Below are 23,795 nucleotides of genomic sequence, written 5' to 3' on the forward strand. Positions count from 1 at the left end.
GCAGTTAAAATTTTAAGGCTTCATTTCTCCAAGGGTATCAAAGTTTTTAATACTAAATATTTACTGAAGTTTATCTATTGATCAGTTAGTGTGTTGCAATAATAAAAATTATACTACCTTATACAGAGTGTCTAAAATTTTATTTTAACTAATTACTAGCTTTAAACGGCAATAACTTGTTTAATTTAAATGGAACGCCCTGTATATTTTAGGAGAATCAGATGCATTATTTAATTGTCTATCAAATTGTATTATACCAGTTTTTGCCAATCCCTTCAAGTTTTCGTAGAAAATGCATTTTCTTATAATTTAGACCTGATTTATCAATATACCTATGGAATATTGACATTTTAGATTGTTTTTAAAGCAACAAATGTACAAAATGTACAGGCTAGTAATATTATCGTTTTTAACAAAATGATAATATTACTAGCCCATTTGTATGCAAAAAGAAAACTAAATAGATAATAGTTTAAATAAATCTTCATAAAAGAGTATACCATTAATTAAATATACCACCATTATTTCCGCCCAAATACTAATTAATTACATACTTAATTATGTTCGTGAATAAATTATTCTAAATAAATGCGGATTTGAATCAGAAATCAATATAATAAGTTATAAAAACGAATGTCTCTGTTGTTACAAATAAGCATTTGTCAAAAAATGAAATATCATTTTTAAGGTGTTACTTTTTACCACACTGCCTTATTAATCAACGCAAACAGTCAATTAATGTAGTTTGAATACTGGAATCATATTAATTGGTCCTCTTTAACAAATATTTAAACAGTCTTTTTTTATTTTTTAATGAAATAAACAAACTATATCGACAATATTAGTATCTGTACTCTTTAAAAATTTGGTACATCTTTAAAAATAATCTAAAATGTCAGTATTCCATGGGTATATTGATAAATGAATTTAAAATTACAAGAAAATGCATTTTCTACGGAAACTTGAAGCTATAGGTAAAAAATGGTATAATACAATTTGATAGACAATTAAATTGTGCATCTGATTCTCATAAAATATACAGGGTGTTCTATTTAAATTAAACAAGTTATTGCCGTTTAAAGCTAGTAATTATTTAAAATAAATTTTTAGACACTCTGTATAAGGTAGTATAATTTTTATTATTGCAACACAATAACTCATCAATAAATAAACTTCAGTAAATATTTATTATTAAAAACTTTGATACCCTTGGAGAAATGAAGCCTTAAAATTTTGATTGCAATTTCACAAAATTGAAAATATGTCAAAAACGGTAAGGTTTAAGTGTAATAAATCTTTATCAAATTTACCTTTATTTTAATCGTAGAAACTAAAAATGTTATAATATACAGGGTGTTCCGTTTAAAAAAATACAACTTTGATATTTTTTATTTATTTGGGACACCTGTATCTTGAAAAAATATTTTTAAATTGTAGCTCTAATAGTCCTTCAACGAACCCAAAACTTACAATTTGTAAAAATCTAATCGTTTAGCTACAATACTCCGTGTCGTATGTGGTGAACAACCCTGTATATTAGAGGCCCAGTCTATTTTTATCTCTTTTGAATAATTTACTGTTCTAAAAATTTTCGGCGCATATTTTAAATTTTACGTTTTTGCTACAGCAGCGCCATCTTAAGTCTGCCCTTTTTTATGACCATTTTTAGTGCTCGAAGATATTCCTCCTTACCTCTACACGCAATACCTGTTACCTTTACGTATTAATGTATGCCTATATGTATGGATTCTTATTCCAGTTTTCCTTCATAATATAAAGTTAAGATTACTAAAACGTTACTTAAAAAATTGCTGTTAAAAATAGCGAAATTATGAATGTTTTATTTAATTAATATGCTTATGTAAATTAGTTGTACATATCGATTTTTTGGAATATACTTCAAACAGTTTATATTTAGTTTTTTAAAAAAAAATGGAATATAGCAGTTTTTAGGGATTAGGTAATGACAGCATTTTAAATAATTAAACATTGAATTAAAGGTACATAAATATATTGAACACTTTGTCCTGAAAAGTAATTGAATGTTTGAAGTATTTTCCATGTTTCATTGTTTTTTACCGTAAACTATGCATTGTATTAAATGTATACACTTAAGAATTAGTTTATATTTTTCCTTATATTATAATACTTCCATTATATATAATTTTTTAGTAATATAGGGTCCAAAGAGAATATTAAAATGAATTATAACACTTTGCATGCTTTAACCTTTACATAAATATGTATTTTGTGTATATGTTTTGTAAAACTACTTGAAATATTTATGATTAGATAATACCGCTTGAGAGAAAAAGGGAAATAATCAAAGATGGGTTTTTAAAAAACTATTTATTTATTTTGTACAAAATAATAAAATTTAGGAATTCATATTTTTTGTGTTTTAATTTTACCTCTTAAAATCGTATACTTGTCGCTTCAGTCGATATAATCACTTCTAGGCCTACTTTTTAAATATACATAAACAACTATAAACAGAAATATAACGGCTAGTGTAGGGAGTGCAATTGTGTAAATCTTCTTTTGCGCTTCTTGATATTCCTTTTTTAATTTTTGTTTTTCTTTTGATGTGACTTTTGCCTTTCCACCTTTCAATTGCTTAGGCATTTTAGATATCTAAAAGAAAAAAAAATCCTGCAAAAATAGTTTTCAAAACAATATTAATAGTTTATTATGTACAAAATCAAGAAACCTTTTAACACGTTATATTTAACAATATCCTTTCTTTCAAAATTATACACAAAAATATGAAAGTATCTACAGGGTGTTTCAAAACAGGGTGATTCTGCTTTGTTTCGTAGTTACAGGGGTTAAATTCTTGTTTTTTTTTCGATTTATTATTATTATCTTCAAAGTGCTTTTAGCAATTCAAATGAAATTTTGAGGGCGAAAGTTACTATAAGTGCGACATATTTTAATGCTAAAAAAGTGTCGATACTTAAACAGGGACGTGCATATGGGAAAAATATATTATTTTTCTAAAAAAAATTGTGCGCCACTGACTTTTTCATTTGTTAGCTCATTTGAGTAGGCCATTTAATGCTTATTAAATCAGTCTCATGATATTTTGTGGATTTTAGTCTCATTGATGAGATAAACACAATTTTATTAATATGCCTTAATCTAAAACTAATATAGCAACCTTTAAAAAATTATAGTGACATTAACTGACCAAAGTGTTAAAAAGTATCTTGAATCATTATTTTTTCTTGAATTTGAGGAATTTTCTTGAATATAGGTAGCACCCATGGGTAGCACCCTTATTTATTAAAAATATATATACAAGGTTAGCACTGAACATCAGTGTTAAAAGTTTTAATAATAAAGTTGATTAGATAAATAATTAACTAATTTAATTTTTATTTTAATTTTATTAATTGTGATTAATAAAAGAACTTAGCACTTAGAAGAAAATTATAATAAATCGAAAAAAAAATGAAGACTTTAACACTCTGTAGCTACGAAAGAAAGCAGAATAGAACCTCTATTGATATAAAAATAAAATAAATCTTATTTTTACGTGAGGAATCACCCCACGAGAGATGGCACGTTTTCTGAAACACCCTGTACAGGGTGGCGCCCCTCATACGATGCGGACCCTCCAAGGAGAACGGTAGTTTATATCGAAATGAAATGTTAGGAGCATATGTATGTTAACTGAAAGTATTTTATAAAAATACTAGTTGAACCCTGGCGCATCCGCCACGACATGAGGAAAAAATACTTTTTATTTTTTGTTTAATTAAATGAAAAACAAAAAATCCGGCGACGACAGTTTTTAGAAATTAGCTATCTTTTAGTAAAAAAGCAACTTTCTAGAGCAAGTCGTTACTTCAGTAGAGACGACACAGATAAACATTAGCATTTTATATACCGGGTGCGTCTCAAAAGTGGCTCACCCTGGTAACTTTTTTATTTTCAGTTAAAAAACGAGATTTGGTATGTTAGTATATGACATAAATTAGGATTGATTGACGTATCCAATTGTTTTTGGTGACTTCCTGATTCACAGGAAAGGACTACAACTTTTGATTTTTAAATGGCACCGTCGGTATTTTTTTGCTTTATTCGATAGAAAATAACACTCTGAATAGAATGACATATGATATGTCAACTTTTGACATTTTCACATATGGTTTATTTGAAATTATAACATGCGGTTCATAACGAAAATTTGACTCGAAATACCAAGTGTGTGGTATCAAATTATTCGTAAAAAAATGCTTTTTCCAAATATGCTAATGAGCCACCCTCGTTCCATTTGAAAAAATTGAGATATGATTAAAAATAAGATTTGAGCATTTTCTAACTGACCAAGACAAGACACTAAGAACTAAAAACATTAGACGATCAAATCTATTTTTCCAAGGCTCCTTGATTAAGAACTAGTCTTTTTAACATAGCCATGGCACTCTAGATCGAATTTTAAAATATGATTTTTTATTAAGCAAGAATGTTAAAACTTGATGTATATGTCATTCTATTTAGTATTCTATCTATAATAATTTTCTATTGAATAAAGTAAAAAATACCGAGGGTCTCATTTAAAAATCAAAAGTTGTAGTAATTTCCAGTGAAACAGGAAGTGACTGAAAGCAATTGAATATGTCAATCAATCCAAATTTATGTCATATTAGGGTTCCCAACTTGAGCATCGGCGATTCCGGGACAATTATTTTTAAGTTTTTAAATAATTGAAACAAAACATTAAATATTAGAAATTCAAATATATTATATGTAAATGTGATTTTTTTGGTCCCGGCCAAGGCAAAATTTTCGCCGGGACAAACTTTCTGATTCCTGGTTAATCCCGGTTAAACCGGGACGGTTGGGAACCCTATGTCATATACTAACGTACCAAATCTCGTTTTTTATCTGAAAAATTAAAAAAGTTATAGGGGTGAGCCACTTTTGAGACGCACCCGGTATGTAGATATGGAGTTATACAGGATGTCCCTATGTCTTGATTTTCGGATTCTAGGAAAAAAATAAAGGTGAGTTTTATTAAAGAATGCATATGCCTAAAACGTAAGGACCTTGACATATTTCACATTTTGTGAAAATGGAGGATAGATTTTAAATTTCAATAATAGCTGCCGATATTTTAATTTACCATGAGTAGCGAAGAAATAGCCTGATATTTAATTACTATAAGCATGGTATATTAAAACAAACTAAAATTTGACTCGAAAAGTTATACAAAGTGAGACAAAATTAATATGGATATGATATGGTTGGTTATGGCACAGTGTTCCATTTAAAATAAAGGAGTAACTTGCTTTGAAAAGTGACCAATATTCCATATTAATTTTGTCTCACTCTGTATAACTTTTCGGGTCAAATTTTAATTTGTTTTAACATACCATGCTTATTGTAATTAAGTATCAGGCTACCTAAATTAAAATATAGGCAGCTGTTTTATTGAAATTTAAAATTTACTCTTCATTTTCACAAAATGTGAAATAGGTATATCAAAAACCTTACATTTTAGTCATATACTTCCCTAATAAAACTAACCTTTATTTTTCTACTAGAATCCCAAAATCAGTTAATATATAGGGGTTCCACTACAAAAACACAACTTTGTAACTTTTTTGGGGGACACTATATAGAACTCTCTATATTTTTAAACTGCTCATTTCAATTCAGTACAAAGTGTTGTTCTCCTCAGAGCCTCTGCGTCGTATGAGAGGAGCCACCCTTATATTCAGCTTAGTAAATATTTTTTAGAATATGCAACTACAAATTTATAAATAATTAAACTACCAAAATACATCATGATGAAGAACTTGCAAATGCAATCTTATATAAATTGACTCAAGAGAAAAAGACATAATTCCTTAATTAAAAAATATATGAACTCCATCAAAAAATTTATACTGATACCTAATACTTAAACTTATCAAAAAATAAAGTATTTATTGTAATATCAATAAGTAACTGAAATTATTATTTAATATCACTTTAAATGATAGGCAGGTTATTAAATATAAGTATTTTATCTTTATAGCAAATATAAATACATTTCAAGACGATAACATTTAACTTTAATATTATATTATATAAGGGGCTCATGGAAAACAATAAAACAGAAACTATTATTAAATGAATCTCAAAATATTCTATTCTATTTGTAAATTCTATTTGAACATAATACTTACATAAAATATTTCTATAAATTAAACTATAATATGCATAACTAATATATCTGTGTATATATTTAGGCCCAACTGGATCTTGTACTATATATATAGGTATACTTTAAACAAAATTAATAATTTCTTAAGAACACTCCCATAATTGACAAAAGCCTACATCAATACTTAACAGAAAACATATTTAAATATATAAAAGCTATGTTCTTCTTTACTTACAGAAATATGTTGTTAGATACTGGATACTGCACTGTAAAGAAATACAAAATAAGCTAAAAATTGATTAATGTACTATTAATACGTGTCCAGCAGATATGTTATTTTTTATTTTAGCTTTTTAGGTTACCGTTTACTTTCCACTTTCCACATCATAACAACAGGTGGGATTTCGTCATTTCGTGGCACAAGCGTGGCACATATGAACTGCCTCCTGTAATTCGTTTTTCTTTATTTAATGATCTGGTCAATAAAATAATATGGATGTCTTTTTCTATTCAATGTAAAATTCGTATGCTTTCTCCTTTTGACTTTCATTTCAAAATTATTTCTTAACAGAAGACTGAAGAAGTGGTGGCGGGAGGAGGAGGAGAAAACAAAATCAGTGCAGCCAACACGCATTCTATACTATTTTGTGTTTCAAATTTTTCTACTACTTTTAAACATCTTTTAAACTACTTTTATCTTATCATGTGTATATCATATGTATCAGTAAAATTATTTTGATTATTGGAAAAAACTATCTGTATACAAAATTTGGTGCCGATTTTTTGCTAAAGCTACTAAAGACAATTAAAATTATCTGGGATAATCTATGGATAATCTACAACTAAAAATTTTTTTTAAGTAAAAAGATATTCATTAGCACTGGTAATCTGTGGTAATAGATATTATGGGATTTTGGTCCCATCCTTTAAAAAGGTCCCATGCACGGTTCGGAAAACTACATGTTACTTTTAGAAACTACATAAACTACATTACATGTAGTTAATGTAGTTTATGTAGAGGGTGTAGTTTATGTAACCTATGTATGTAACTTTCAAATGTCAAAGGTTTGAGGTGAGGTTATAATAAGTTGAAGCTTTAAAAACACATAATGTATTTAAGAAAACAGGAGAAATATGGCTTTAAATATAATATTTACATCATATTATCTCTATTACACTTCATACAAAGGAAAAGTATTCATAATATCAATACATAGTTTATTGTATGTAACTTGTAAAAGACGTAGTTTTTGAAGAAAAACTACACGTAGTTAATCAGGTAAATTACGTCCCATGCCCATCCAAGTCCCATCCCTACAATTGAGTGCTGACAAGTGACAAGAGACATTTATTTAAAATGTTTCTTGTTTTGACATTTATGTTGTATTTATGAAAATGAATATATTTTTGAATTTTTAAGGATATAAAGTACCTTTTGTACTAATTTATAAATGAAAAAGTTATTGTGTTGTATTTTCCATAGTAAAAAAAGAATTAACTTTTATAAAACAACTCGTAATGGAGGTACGTTGTCGATTATGTGCTGAACCGTACCATAATCAAATCGAAATTATTGAAGATAGTCGATTTTTGTCAATGGTAAATTATCTGTTTCAACTGCAAATTCATTTAGATGATAAAATGCCTTCCACTGTATGTCAGGAATGTTATCAAATTGTTGAGCGAACCTGGCAGTTTAAGGAACAAGTTGATAAATCCCAACTAATTTTGTCAGATTTAGTAGCAGTTGAGACTATTTCAAATAATATAATACCAAACCCACCGAATGATGTTGTTTTCGAAGAAGACTGCAAAACAAGTCAGTGTTTTGAACTTGTAGATAACCAATTAGTTGAAGAAACCGCTCCATTAGAATTTCAAAATCTTGAACAAACTGAACAGATTCAAATTGTACAAATTAAAAAAAATAGCAAGCCTTCAAAAAAGGTAAATGATAGTGTTAAAACAATATTTCATGTTTATTTTTTAATTGTAGTGTTAATAAATAAGTGCAGTCAAAACGACAAACGAACCCTAGAACATTATTAAAACACTATTAGATTGTTTTATACATTTATTTTATTTTAAGGGGAAACAGATAAATAAGAAATCTAAAGCAACAGAGTCTGGAAACTTGAAGGAAATAGAATATATTAATCCAGATGGTAGTGTAATTCCCAAATCTGGAATTTCTGGCTGGGATTCATATCAATGGAGCTGTTTTGACTGCAATAGTACATTTCAATTAACAGATGAATTAAGGGAACATTTTAATAATGTACATAATAGTAATATTAGATACCCTTGTATGGATTGCTCTAAGGTATTAGTCATGTATTATTCTAAATTTGATTAAATCTCTCAATGATTACAGGTCTACTCAAAATACACAACATTTATTAGCCATGTAAGATTTCATCGACCTCATTTAAAGTACTCGTGTGATATTTGTTACAAATGGTATGGAACAGCAAAGGAAGTTGACCAGCATCGTAGTTCACACTTTGAAGAGCGACCATATCATTGTAATACATGTGGAAAAAGATTTAGAATTCAATCAAATTTAACTTCACATACAAGGTCACATTTACCAGAAGAGCTAAAAAATGTCTATTATTGTGATTTATGTCCAAAAAAATTTGGTACTGCCTTTGTTTTTTTTTATTTTAAGATAAATTTGAATATATTAACTATTATATTTTTATAGTTTGGTTAATTATAGGTACTAAACCAAATCTAATGGCACATAAAAGAATACACTTAGGCATAAAGGACTATACATGTGATCACTGTGGGAAAAGTTTCGTTTTAAAAGGGAATTTGGATAATCATATATTGACTCATAATTCAGCTAGACCTTATAAATGCACAGTATGTGATAAGACTTTTAAAAGTTTGGTAAGTTTAATATATTTACATATTATTTTTTTTAATTTAAATATATTTTTTTACTAAAGTTCCTATGAAAAATTTTATAGAACAAACTTTAAAGTACCTATAATGAGAAATTGAAAAATATCAAATATTGCATTGTGTTGAAATTTTATTTGTGTTAAACATAAAATAAACAACAAAAATAAAGATTCTTTTATAGGTACTGAATATGTCGTATGGTCGAAAAAAGTCATTTAATTGGCTTTGAAATGACGATTATTGACATTTACCCATACATAAATGTAACAAGTTTAGGTTTAGATTGGAAAGTGCCCATAAGGACAATGTAAACACTATTTGGCGCTATTCTTGCAACCTTTGAATAAGAAAACTAAGGAAGGAGCATATCAAAAATCTTAGGTACACCGCGATGGGCCTCAAATATGGCCGACTTAAATTCCGGTTTATCAGTGTCATTCTAATTTTATTTAAAAAATGTAAAACTATGATGTAGGGTGGACGTGGGGTAGACTCAATAATTTGTTGTTTTATTTTACGTTGTGAATAAATGTTGGTAGTTATTAAAATTGTTATAAAAATATATAATTCTAATAAAAATAGATAAGTTATAATAAGTATTTATTAACACAAACATCCGATACGCTACTTAAACAGGTAAGTCAAATTAACGTATCTAAATTCTTTGACATTTAATCTTTGACAAGTAATAAATAAATGCTAAAATGCCAGAAAAATATATAATTTAGTTAATTTAAGTGAATTTCATAAATGATCGGTTTACTACACATATGTATATTATATAGTCACTTACTAGCGAAAAGTTGTTCCATTATTTCTCTCAATTTTTGCCGAGATCTACCGCACGCTACACAACCAACTATTTCAGAGTCTTTTTCGATAAATCGCGATAGTGTCACTGTTAGTTTAAGTTCTGCCACAATTTCCATCTAGATTTACTACCTTTATACAACTATCAGTACTAGAATAAATAATAAATAACATAAAATAAGCTCCGTAAAGATTGACAAATCCACAAAATTTCAAATCAAATTCAAATGTGTCAAATGAATCGTCAAACAGAACTGTCGAGGATCCCCACCCTAGAGTGCTTTTTCCGCCCACCATGCATGAATACATGGATACCATTATGCTCCTTCCTTACTCTTCTTATTCAAAGATTATTATTCAAAGATAATTATAGAAGGATTAAAAAAGGATAGAATAGTTTCCACCTATTTTCAAAAAATAGTTTTTCAGGAATTTTAAACTACACCATCTAAAAAATTAAGAATGGGTCAAGTAAATGACATCTAGGGCTAGACCTCGCCAAAATTATCATCAATTTTCATTCCGCAGCCGTCTTTTACGCCGTTTTTTTTTTCGATCGTATGGTATATTATATTTACTTTATCTGTAAAAACTTCAACAAATTCAATTGTAACATTTTATTTAAACCTGGGATGGAAAATATCTTGGTATTTATAAAAATTAAACGTTGGATGTACAGGGTGGGTCAAATTCGACGCTTTTAAATGGAAACACCCTTTTCTATGGGAGATAGACAAAAACTAATATCGGTGTCTGGAGCTCAATTTTTGTCAAAAACATGATGGTGAAAACCGCATATCGATATCTGTTACCGTTTCGGAGTTACGGGGTGTTTTTCAAAAATATGCATTTTTAACCAATCGCTGTAACTTTTGCTATGAAAATTTTGTATTTTTATGAAAACATTTCCAAAGCACCTTTTTACGTAGAATTTAATGGTTTAAGTATAATTTTTTTAAAATTAATAATTTAAAAATTATCAACAGAAAATTTTATTTTTTATATGGGACACCCTGTATATTTTTAATTAACTGAAAAGAATTTAAAATTACCTTTCCAAAAATATAGCACACTTGATATTTTGTTATAATCCCCTTCGAAATACAGAATTTTTTAAAGTTCGCCACTTTTAACTAGTAGCTAAGAATATTATAGTTTTAAGAAATCTCGTGTGGAAGCTTTAGTGATTTGTCACACGGTGGCGCTTTTGAACATAATCGAAGCCTGAAAATGCTAATATTTTAAATTTTGAGGACTACGCGCGGCGATATTTCGTACGGTGTTGCCAAAACATATTTTATTTCTCGATATTTAAAGAAATATGTATTGATTATATATTTCGTATTCGTTAGTACATGAGGCATCCTAAGGCTATAAAAACGTAGCTATGAAAATAAAATTTTAGATTTTTAATTTTTTTGTACCTTCTAATAAAAAATACTTCTATTCCAATAAAAAATTAACTAGTATGATTATGTGTTGTCTGTGCTAGTATTAGGAAACTGGAGTAAATACGGAGAATATTAATTCGTTCTCTAAGTAATTTTTTAAAATTCGATGTTCGGTGTAATTAGATAAAGGGGTGTAATTATACAAAAAAAAAATCTGTACCTACTAGGAGTATGAACTTTTGCACAGATGTGGCGCATTTGAACATTGATAAACGATTTTTGGAAATGTATAGCCTAAGGGTAGTGAAACTGGGGGGTGAAATTTTGTACAAAAAATGTTAGTTCTAGGAGTATGAAATTTTGTACAGAGTTTCCTTAAGTGACGAAAGTGAGTATCCAGAAGCTAATTTTTGACATTCATCCCTAGAAATAAGGGATGAAAATTTGTACAAAGTTTGTTACAATCGGTTTTAGAAGTATGAAATTCTGCACAGACGTTCCTTATGTAACGTAATTTAGCACTAAGTAGCACTTTTGGAAATTCGCCCTCTCAGGGTGTGAAATGAGGGGTGAACGTTCTGAAACAATTCTGTTGAAGGAATATGAAAATTTGCACAGAGGTTCCTTATATAGCGTAATTGAATAATTAGAGTGATTTTTGGAATTCATTCCTTAAGGGGTAAAACTAGGGGTGAAATTTTTGTATAATTTTTTATGTAAAATCCGTTCTAGGATTAGGAGTATGAAATTCTGTTCAGAGGTCCCTTAAATGATGAAAGTGAGTACCTAGAAGCGAATTTTAGGCATGCATGCCCTAAAAAATAAGGGATGAAAATTTGTACAAAAATTTGTTAAAATCGGTTTTAGAAGTATGAATTTTGCAGACGTTCCTTATGTAACGTAATTTAGCACTAAGAAGCAATTTTGGAAATTCGCCCTCTAAGGGTGTGAAATGAGGGTGAACGTTCTGAAACAATTCTCTTGAAGGAATATGAAAATTTGCACAGAGGTTCCTTATGTAGCGTAATTGAATAATTAGAGTGATTTTTGGAATTCATTCCTTAAGGGGGTAAAACTAGGGGTGAAAATTTGTATAATTTTTTATGTAAAATCCGTTCTAGGACTAGGAGTATGAAATTCTGTTCAGAAGTCCCTTAAATGATGAAAGTGAGTACCTAGAAGCGAATTTTAGGCATGCATCCCCTAAAAAATAAGGGATGAAAATTTGTAGAAAAATTTGTTAAAATCGGTTTTACAAGTATGAATTTTGCAGACGTTCCTTATGTAACGTAATTTAGCACTAAGAATTTTTGGAAATTCGCCCTCTAAGGGTGTGAAATGAGGGGTTGAACGTTCTGGAACAATAAATTCTGTTCAAGGAATATGAGAATTTGCACAGAGGTTTATTATGTAGCGTAATTGAATAATTAGAGCGATTTTTGGAATTCATTCCTTAAGGGGATAAAACTAAGGGTAAAAATTTGTATAATTTTTATGTAAAATCCATTCTAGGACTAGGAATATGCAATTTTGTACAGAGGTCCCTTAAGTGATGAAAGTGAGTACCCAGAGGAAAATTTTGGACATGCACCCCCAAAAAAATAAGCACTCCCTATAAAACAATTAAAATAAAAAAAAATTGTCTAAAAAATAAAAAAAATGTTGGGGTGGACCACTCTTATCACTTAGGGGTATAAAAAATAGATAACCTGGGAATAGGTTGTGACCAAACCAAACCAAACCAGACCTTTCGGAGATGGTAACAAAAAATTAAAAAAAAACAACCCCTATTAAAAAATTGGGGATGATGATGGAACGGTGAAAATTTAGGGTTATTTGTATTTTTTAATGCCAACTAAAAAATAAAAACATTTTTTTCTTTTCAAAAAATAAAAAATGAGGGTGGGCTACCCTCTCGGCTACCCTAACCACATAAGGGTATAAAAATAGATAACAACCTATTCTTAGACGTACTGAATATACATATAAAATTTCATCAAAATCGGTCAAGCCGTTTCGGAGATGGTAACAAAAAACTTAAAAAAACAACCCCTATTAAAAAATAGGGGATGATGGTAGAACGGTGAAAATTTAGGGTTGTTTGTATTTTTTAATGCCAAATAAAAAAAAATTAAAATATTTTTTTTCAAAAAATAAAAAAAATGGGGGTGGGCTACCCTTATCACTTAAGGGTATAAAAAATAGATAACAAACTATTTTCAGACCTACTCAATATACATAATAAAACGTCATCAAAATCGGAGTTTCGGAGATGGTAACAAAAAAACAACCCCTATTAGAAAATAGGGGATGATGGTAGAACGGTGAAAATTTAGAGTTGTTTGTATTTTTAAGGCCAAATAAAAAAAATATCTTTTTTTACAAAAATAAAAAAATGAGGGTGGGCTACCCCCTCGGCTACCCTTATCAGTTAAGGGTATAAAAATAGATAACAACCTATTCTTAGACGTACTGAATATACATATAAAATTTTATCAAAATCGGTTAAGCCGTTTCGGAGATAGTAACAAAAAATTTAAAAAACAACCCCTATTAAAAAATAGGGGATGAAGGTAGAACGGTGAAAATTTAGTGTTGTTTGTATTTTTTAATGCCAAATAAAAAAAATTAAATTTTTTTTTTTCAAAAAATAAAAAAAAATGGGGGTGGGCTACCCTTATCACTTAAGAGAATAAAAAATAGATAACAAACTATTTTCAGACCTACTCAATATACATAAAACGTCGTCAAAATCGGCAAAGCCGTTTCGGAGATGGTAACAAGAAAACAACCCCTATTAGAAAATAGGGGATGATGGTAGAACGGTGAAAATTTAGAGTTGTTTGTATTTTTTAAGGCCAAATAAAAAAATATTTTTTTTTCCAAAAAAAAAATGAGGGTGGGCTACCCTCTCGGCTACCCTTATCACTTAAGGGTATAAGAATATATAACAACCTATTCTTAGACGTACTGAATATACATATAAAATTTTATCAACATCGGTTAAGCCGTTTCGGAGATGGTAACAAAAAACTTAGAAAAACAACCCCTATTAAAAATAGGGGATGATGGTAGAACGGTGAAAATTTAGGGTTGTTTGTATTTTTTAATGCCAAATAAAAAAAATTAAAATATTTTTTTTCAAAAAATAAAAAATGGGGTGGGCTACCCTTATCACTTAGGGTATATAAAAATATATAACAACCTATTTTCAGACCTACTCAATATACATATAAAATTTCATCAAAATCGGCCAAGCCGTTTCGGAGATGGCAACAAAAAAAAATAAAAACAACCCCTATTAAAAATAGGGGATGATAGCAGAACGGTGAAAATTTAGGGTTGTTTGTATTTCTTAATGCCAAATAAAATAAAAACATTTTTTTCTTTTCAAAAACTAAAAATAATGAGGGTGGGCTACCCTCTCGGCTACCCTTATCAGTTAAGGGTATAAAAATAGATAACAACCTATTCTTAGACGTACTGAATATACATATAAAATTTTATCAAAATCGGTTAAGCCGTTTCGGAGATAGTAACAAAAAATTTAAAAAACAACCCCTATTAAAAAATAGGGGATGAAGGTAGAACGGTGAAAATTTAGTGTTGTTTGTATTTTTTAATGCCAAATAAAAAAAATATTTTTTTTTTCACAAAATAAAAAAATTGGGGTGGACTACCCTTATCACTTAAGGGTATAAAAAATATACGTATAACTACCTATTCTCAGACCTACTGAATATACATATAAAATTTCATCAAAATCGGTTAAGCCGTTTCGGAGGAGTACGGTAACCAAAACCACCCAAAACTGTAACACGGGAATTAAATAGATAATATTATATGAAAACTGCGGAGTGCGGAGAGCGGAGAGCGGAGAGCGGAAAGACTGATTATAGCAATAGATGAAATTTAAAACTATAATTTAAAACTATTCAAGAAAGTACACACAAAACAAGGCAACGCCGCGCGTCTGTTCGTTCAATTCCGAGCAAAATAGCGAGGCCCCACGAAGTTGGGGCCTCGCTCGCCAAAGCGAGGCCCCATCGACAGGTCAGATTTTGATGCGAGACGAGACTTCTAGGGTATTAAGATATTCTTTGCTAGTAGGCTTTGGACCCCTCATTGATAATATGCCCTTAATGGAACTCTAAAACATATTTTTCCAGCAAGACGACGCACCGCCTCTGAACGCTGAAGTTATCAGCAAATTTCTGGAGCCAATTTCAAGAATAATTGCATAGCTGACCAAGAACCCAGCCGTTGGCCGTCGAGGCCGCCTGACTTAGTGCCCATGGATCTAATCCTATTGATATATTTGCGGAAGAATAAAGGTTCTTTATTCTTCTGTATAATCTAGACAAGAATTAGAAATACTTAGCAGTTAGGAGAGGGTATCTTTCACCCCCACTGAGTTAATGAATTCCGCGAGAAATGTTTAAAAACTGCCCGTCTGTTCATAACAGAAGACGGTCGATATGTCGAACACCTGTAGCAAAATCTCATGTCCTGGTTTGCTATTTATTTTTATTGTTATTAGATACAGTTTAAATGTGTTGATGTTGGTTAAATATATTTTAAATTGTTATAAATTTCTGCATCTCTCATAGCAAATATTATTTTCGTTTTAATTGATGCTCACAGCTAGAATTTTTCTGCATTACAGCCGGTGCCGTTCAAAGCCTACTTATTTAAAGCGGGCGAATTTTTATATACTCTATATCTCGAAGAGGAATCGAGCAAAATATCAAGTGTGTTATATTTTTGGAAAGGTAATTTTAAATTCTTTTCAATAAATTAAAAATATACAGGGTGTTCCATATAAAAATTCAATTTTTCTGTTGATAACTCTTAAATTATTAATTTTAAAAAAATTATATTAAAACAATTAAATTCTACGTAAAAAGGTGCTTTGGAAATGTTTTCATAGAAATACAAAATTTTCCATAACAAAAAAGTTACAGCGATTTGTTAAAAATGCACATTTTTGAAAAACACCCCGTAACTCCGAAACGGTAACAGATATTGATGTGCGGTTTTCACCATCATGTTTTTGATGAAAATTGAGCTCCAGACACCGATATTAGTTTTCGTCTATCTCCTATAGAAAAGGGTGTTTCCATTTAAAAGCGTCGAATTTGACCCACCCTGTACATATATCAGTTATTTGATATCTAAAAAATCCCTATCCATTTTAAAGAATATAGTTAATATTTTTAATAATTTATTTAAGTATTTTATATTTTTTTAAATTATTTATTATACAGGGTGCTACAAATTCCAGGTACGAGCATTGGTATCTCGGAAACCGTAATAGATATGAAGATGGTTAAATTGGGGCAAAGTCAAGAACAGTTAACCTAATAGGACTGCTCATTCAGCCAAAAGTGTGCGCCAGGTGCATGCGAAAACTACTCGCTTTGTGACGTCGTTGTAGCCCTTGTCATGGTTATTAGTCCTTATCCGGCAACCAATAATACACACACGTGCATTATTGGTTACCGAATGCAAAACGTTCATTATTTAGTTTATTTATTTAAACACCTTATATGTATGCAGTAAAGAAAATTAACTGTATAAATCGTATTAAATACTCGGATAATGCATTTTTAAGAACAGCAGGTCCCAGCATCACCTTTTGCAAGCATTCTTTTTAGAGTACTTCCATATTTCGCTTTAAAATAATTAATAAATAAAATCGTGGGCATTTAGTATGCACTTTGTCACAATCCACAACACAAAATGAACGTATTTATACACTCTATAGCTCTAAAAACTTTAAAGACACCTTTTTCACATTTAAAATTGACAAAATAATTAACTCAACATTTCTCAGCTGTTATTTTTATAAGTTTACCATAGACAACTAATAATACACACTATCATGACAAGGCCACGAAGGCTTTGACAAGGGCAAAGAGTAGATAAGACAAGAGACGACAGTGAACAAAGAAGTCGAATTTCGCGAGAGAGACGCAGATATATTAAAATTTAAAGGTCCCATCAAGTCCCATTTTGTCTGTTGCCAAGTATATTTCTTTGAAAAATAAACAAGATTTTCTGAAAGTAAATTAATAATATAAGAAGGATATAAGTAACGTATGTTAATACGGAAATGTAAATTTTTAGTTTAGGTTGGTTTAGGTTCTTTTTTCGCAATGTACTGATAATATCAAAGAAACATAATGACTAAGTTGATCGATTTCAAAGATAAACAGATAAAATCTCAAAATCTGACAACGGCGTATTTTATCTAATCTAACCTATGATTTTAGGACGCTAATCAGCTGTGCTAATCAGGCTTCAACATAAACAAATCTGATTAGTTGTTTTCTTGCATTTTTGCCTTTTTAAAGTGTGTTTCAGAGTTTTTCGATATATTATCGTTTTGAGAGTTTTAAGGTTTAATTTTAGTATCGTTTTTGTTGCGTACTAATTTGTAAATATTGTTAAATATGAATACTGAACAGGACACGAGTAGCAGGAAAAGACGAGATGGTGGCAACGTGTGTGCTTATAAAGACTGCAATAATTGGTCTTATTCTTCGACAAACATAATATTTCACTCTTTTCCAAAGGATCCTGAAAAGTATTTTTATAGAAATATACTATATAATTATGTTATTAAACTAAATGTATTCCATAGATCGAAGACATGGTTAGAAGCTTGTAATATATTTTTACAAAAAAAAATTGAGCAACTCTATTTTTTTGTACATAAACTCCACATTGTGATTTTACACTTGTTCAAGTCCATATGTAAAAAAAATACACGTAAATAAAACATTTCTTACAAATCGACTTGGTCACTTTATCTTGTTTACCAACGATATACAAAATATTGTTTTTATTATCTTTATTCCCCGACAAATATGTTTCTAATTATAATTTATTTTATATAATATTTAGAAAACTCATTTTTTTTCGTTTCTATTTATTTCTTTACCCATACAGTAACTATTTATAAGCTATACAGGCAAGTTTTAATAATAGTTTATTTCAAATTTCCCGCGAAAAAATTACGAAAATTTAAAGGGACCAGCGAGACGAGGTCACTCTCCCCACCACTCAAACATGAAAGGTACCGCGCGAACTGTCGTCTCTTGTCTTATCTACTCTTTGACAAGGGCTACAATGACGTCACAACTGTCAGCTGAAGCGCGGGAAGAGGCGAACGTACGTCTTATGAGGATGAGCAATCCTATTAGTTTACCGTTCTTGGGGCAAAGTTGTGCCTTGGGATGTTCACCAAGATGCCATCAAAAAAGTTTTAAAAATTTCAAGGATTGTTAAATTTTTTGGGAAAATCAATTTTATTTTTTCCTGTCGTTACTTTTTAGAAAATCAAAAAACTAATTGCACATTCTCTTAGCCACTTTATTAGGGCTATCTGACAGCATTTTTAGATTTTTAAATTATCTGATAATTTGTGGGATACAGAGGCCAACTTGATTTTTCTAAATACGGACCTGCATTTTATATTTCAGATTTTGAAAGAAGTCTCCTGAGTACAATGATATGCCACACTTAATATTTTTTTTCGGGCATTTAAACACAATTACAGTTTAGCTACTGATTTGCTGTTTTAATTTGCAAATTGCAATATGCAGTGTTGCATATTAAAACAGCAAACATACATTTACATTTCATTTTTTTTTCTTCTAAATGTTTTCAAAATTCTCATTCATTCTCGTTCCTACTCGGGGAATGTTTGAATCAGGTAGTGGCCATTAACAATCGCTTGCGGGAAGCCGGAATGTCTCATTTCGCACCATAGTGCTATTCCTTGAGGGTATATTATGTCTTTTATTAGCTATTTATCATATTTATTTTAAACTGAAATACGAAATTATGAATAACATAAACACGTGAATTTCGTGAATATCATACCTTATATTCACAACTCACAGCTCACCCTCAAAACATTTACGAATATTTCCGCATAGAGAAAGAAACATTCAAGTACATTTTAAATTATATTTTCACATAACTGTGAAAACCGTTTAAAAAACAATGGTACGACTTTAAAAATATTATACACAAGATGGTTATGCTTAAAATCGATTAATTTTTAAGAATTTTGCAAATAAATAGAGTAGATTCTCGATCATCCGAGCTAATGTAGGCTGTACCCTAGCTCGGATAATTGGCGACTCGGATAATCCGTATTTTTAAAATTTTGTTTTTTATATTGTTGCAAACCCGTGTGGACTCGGCTTAACCTAATTAATATGTCCCGCCCCCAATGACTAAAGAATATAAGGACATGTAACGCCCATATACGGGCTGCAGCAGAATTTGTGACCTTAGACGCCTTTTGTTTTGGTGGCAAACAATGAGTCATCAGCTGGTCACCAACAACAATTTTAGCAATTTTTATTAGTTTGTGTGTAGTGAACTTTGTATAAACTTTATTACAATGCTGATTAGTTGTTCAGCTTTCAAATGTAAAAGCAACAGTGACAAGAAAGAGCCAGAAGTTACGTTTCGTAGGTAAATAAACAGCCCGATCCACCTTTTTAGCGTTTTCTTAAGTTTTCTTATTGAATTCGATAATTATTTTTCCGATATTATATGTACTTGATGTGTGCTATACGTCTATACTAGTTTTGTACCTTTTGTTAACATTTTAATACGTTTTTTTCGTAATTAATTAGTATGATGCCACCCCTACACCATAGGCGTAGTCAAAACATTCATCAAAAATATAATAAGGATAAAAGCAGATTAAAGCCTGTTGAATCAGGCTGAGTAGTGCACTATGGCCACGCGCATATGCCCGTTGCCATAACAATATTGTTGTTCATCTACTTTTCACCGCTAGTCTGCCGCGATAAAGCGAGAAGCGGGAAGCCAGTGCACACTATGGACGTCCTTAACTGTGATCTTTCTCGATCTGTTGTGGTCCCTGAATAGTAAAATAATGTTTACATTTCCTTTTAGCTTCGTCTTAGAAAACACAATTCTGTCCATTCCGGACTTAAACCTCATAGATGTGATATTTGTGGAAAGGAATTTCGGGAAAGAGGAACTTTAAAAGAACATCATAGGATACATACTGGTGCGATGCCATTTACTTGTGAATTTTGCGGGAAATGTTTTAGATTTAAGGGCGTCTTGACTACACATAGAAGACAACATACAGGTGAGAAAAGGATTATTGTCCGTATTTTCGGCATTCATGATTTAAACTGAAAATTTAAAGGACCAATTTGACTTTGATAAATGTTTTTTGATGCAAAAAACGCAACGGAGAAGTTTGTGGTCAAATTTAAAGCGTTATGTTTTTGTTATTTTTTAACCCTTTTTACATAATCTAGTAAGCTGTATATAATTATATCAACTTTAATTCGTTAACTCAGGTTTTTATAAACTTTAGTATTTTGCATATTATACAGGGTTAATCGAGGAGTTGTTTTTTTACCCTAAGTTTAAAACACCCTGTGCAATAATTTCGTGTGTCAATTTTCCTAAAATATAATTTTACGGTTATAACTATGTCTCCTGAGCATTTTGTTTTTTGGATCATGTCAATACATGCCTTGGTTAATTCTTAAGAGCCAAATGAACTTGCCCCCAACATTTTACAATTTTTTCAATTATCATTTCTTTTTGAAATTATTTTTCAATATGACAAGGAAGCTTTGGTGATTATTGTGAACTATATACTACTATGAACTTCCTATCATGTTCGACCTTGGGAAATGCTTAGCAGGAGGGAAAGCATAACGCAATATGATATATGCAGCCTGAATGACAGTATCGGACGTATACAGGCAGTTATAGCAGCCAAGGGAGGCAATACAAAGTATTAGGGTATTTTTTACAATTTTTTTTTGTTTGTATACTTGAGTATTACAGATGTTTTCTTTAATGTTGTTAGTTCTGTTTATGTTGTTTATGTTACGTTATTAATGTTTATTAAAACCAGGACTGTATCGTTAGTCTTTAACGTTTTTTTTTAAATTTAGTATGGAGTATCCAATGTAGTGGAATATGACGTTACGACAATAGTCACCAAAACCATCTCGTCATATTAAAAAATTACATCATAAAGTAATGATAATTGAAAACAATACAAATTGATTGTGATCAGTTCATTTGCTACTAAAAATTAACCAAAGCATGTATTGACATGAATCAAAAAAACAAAACGCTCAGGAGTCATGATTCTGACCGTAAAATTATATTTTAGGAAAATTTACACACGAAATTACTGCACAGGAAGTTTTAAAGTTAGCGCAAGAGTTAGCGTAAAAAACAAACCCTCGATTAACCCTGTATAATGTCAGATACTAAAGTTTATAAAAAACTTAATTTACGAAAAAATTAATGAAAAAAGGGCTAAAAATAACAAAAATATAACACTTTAAATTTAACCAAAAATTTCTCCCTTGCGTTTTTTTTGCATCTGAGTGTAGATTATACATAGTTTCTTGAATCCCATGACAAGGATCTTCCATCTCTTATCATGTAACCTTTGTTTTCTATCTTTGCGCCGTATTTCCGGCTATCGTTTGTAAACGCATTCATATTAATTATTCAAAATGAACAATTCCCTTCATTTTAAGGAGTTCTTTAAAAAGTTTCAAATACATTTTTCTGTTAAATAAAATGGGAAAAACTTATTTATTCGTTATTTTTAAAATTCACATGATATTTTCTGTGTTCAGGTCGGCGATTCAACAGACTATTATATTCCGGGATATTTTTTACTCTGAAATCCGTTTTTATTTAGGCGAAAGACCGTATTCTTGCAACGAGTGCCAACACCATTTTACCAACTGGCCCAACTACAACAAACATATGAAGCGGCGACACGGCATCAACACCAGCGTGACGTGCCGGACGAGACAGGACATTCCGCCCACAGGCAAGCCCCATCGAAATCCACCGGGCACGGTGTTGGCCCCTCCGCAAGCCAGCGTCGTGAACGAGCCTTCGGTTTTGCCGCTGGAAACCTACGAAGCGCAGACCACGACTTTTTACCCAGTAGTAGGCATATACGGAATACCAGAGGAGATGTTGCAACATAGAGTTTAAGTGGATAATAGGACGCAGGTGATACGTCATCATTAATTATTGGTTAGTTCATACTTCGGATACACTGGTCTGCGTGAAAATTGTCCCTGACTCTCTTATCGATTCATAATATGTAAAATGACCTCCTGATCATCCATTATATTCAAATTTGATCTCCGTTTCATCCATTACCCCTCGTTTTTGAGGGAGACCTCTCTCTTTTCGATGCCATTTTTTTACCAGGGTTGAAAAACATGTTCTTTTTATTTTTAAACAAAACTTTTTTTTTTGTTTACAACGCTTTATTATTTATTAAACACGATTTTAAACTCCAAGTTGGAATTATGTTTAAAATAGTGATGGGAATACCAGTTCCACATTAGTCGCGTTACAGTAGCGACCGTTATAGAGAATATCGCGATTTTGTAACCAAGGCTCCGGCTTCCAAGTGTCGATGTCCTGTATGCGGTATTTCTGGTCACTCTACCTACCTACCCCTCTCCCTGCTGTTATCTCTGTGTCTGTGCAAATTCATAAACCCCCAAATTTGTAAACAGTAAACAACATGCAGATGGCTAGAAGAATTTAGTTATGTTAGCTTTTAATTTTGAAAATAAAACTATTAAATAAAAAATATAAAATATATAATTTATTGGTATTCAATACTTTTTATTCGCCATCTTTTCTTCACACTGAACAATAGCTTTTTATAAGTTTTATATTTTTGCCAATAATATTTAGATTTATATTCTTCTGATACAAGTTATAACCGTTAGAATCTAAATTAAAATACATACATTTGTAAGATATCAATTGCAGATATGAATGTAAGATATCAATCAATCAACTTTACAAATTTCCTTTTTTTTTTCGGTCATATATTTCTACTTTTTTATTTTTTTTTATTTTTGAAAAAGTGTTTATAATGTACCTACCTAACGTGTATTTATTATCAATCAAAAATGCCTGGTACAGCGACCGATCAAAGCACGACCGCTACGTACTTACCAGTTCCAGTTACTACTGTTCGCGCAGTGGCGCGACCACTGGCACTGGAGCGAAATACGTCGCGGTGTAGGTCGTTACCAGTTACATCTCTTCGCAACAGACGAAGCGGTCGAGAACATGCGACGCTATGTACTTACCAGTTCCAGTTACTGCTGTTCGCGACATATACGTATTATTTAAAAATTCGCGACCCTAGTAGCGGTTCGAGTTAACTCCAAGAGCGATTATAAATACATTATTTGCAAACTATAGTTAATAAATAATTTATAGTTTTGTCGTTATTATACGAGCCCTAACAACTTAATGTTCGGACAAACAAAAATTTATTAAAAAAAAAATATTTTCATTGACTGAATTATTTACCTTTAAGAAATACATTAAAATATATTAAAATCTAACATTTCTAATGAGTATTTAAATAGTTTAGTTTCTATAAAGATTAAGATAAACTGTAGGCCAATAAATAAACAAAAAGATTCCACAAAATCGTGACA

At 30.5% G+C, this 23,795-nt stretch overlaps 1 protein-coding gene and 1 long non-coding RNA gene across 4 annotated transcripts; one reads left to right on the forward strand and one right to left on the reverse strand.

Moving 5' to 3' along the window:
- Positions 1 to 2,332: 2,332 nt before the first annotated feature.
- On the reverse strand, positions 2,333 to 6,710 carry LOC115878114. The gene is made up of 2 exons (XR_004049466.1): positions 6,393 to 6,710; positions 2,333 to 2,634 (listed from the first exon to the last, which is right to left on the reverse strand). It is a non-coding gene; the product is annotated as an uncharacterized LOC115878114 (long non-coding RNA).
- Positions 6,711 to 7,537: 827 nt separating this feature from the next.
- On the forward strand, positions 7,538 to 23,591 carry LOC115878115 (zinc finger protein 501-like). 3 transcript variants are annotated; one of them, XM_030894484.1, is made up of 7 exons: positions 7,538 to 7,681; positions 7,737 to 8,104; positions 8,247 to 8,480; positions 8,532 to 8,799; positions 8,880 to 9,055; positions 20,215 to 20,416; positions 22,010 to 23,591. In XM_030894484.1, exons 1-7 carry the CDS (start codon positions 7,609 to 7,611, stop codon positions 22,312 to 22,314), a joined length of 1,626 nt encoding a protein of 541 aa, XP_030750344.1. In that variant the 5' UTR covers positions 7,538 to 7,608; the 3' UTR covers positions 22,315 to 23,591. The 3 variants fall into 3 exon arrangements, with proteins under 3 accessions (XP_030750344.1, XP_030750345.1, XP_030750342.1); XM_030894485.1 differs by having other exon boundaries at positions 7,998 to 8,104; positions 8,865 to 9,055; XM_030894482.1 differs by having other exon boundaries at positions 7,555 to 8,104; positions 8,865 to 9,055.
- The last annotated feature ends 204 nt before the right edge of the window (positions 23,592 to 23,795 follow it).

The sequence above is a fragment of the Sitophilus oryzae genome, unplaced genomic scaffold, assembly GCF_002938485.1.
Source record: "Sitophilus oryzae breed Bouriz unplaced genomic scaffold, Soryzae_2.0 scaffold_1500_pilon_pilon, whole genome shotgun sequence".
Classification (NCBI taxonomy): domain Eukaryota; kingdom Metazoa; phylum Arthropoda; class Insecta; order Coleoptera; family Curculionidae; genus Sitophilus; species Sitophilus oryzae.

Excerpts from the sequence above, each read along its gene's own strand:
- LOC115878115 (XM_030894482.1), top strand. The coding sequence starts at position 7,676 with ATGGAGGTACGTTGTCGATTATGTGCTGAACCGTACCATAATCAAATC. Across the intron at positions 8,105-8,246 it reads ATAGCAAGCCTTCAAAAAAG|GGGAAACAGATAAATAAGAA; the intron begins GTAAATGATAGT and ends TTTTATTTTAAG. Across the intron at positions 8,800-8,864 it reads TTTATGTCCAAAAAAATTTG|TTTGGTTAATTATAGGTACT; the intron begins GTACTGCCTTTG and ends ATATTTTTATAG.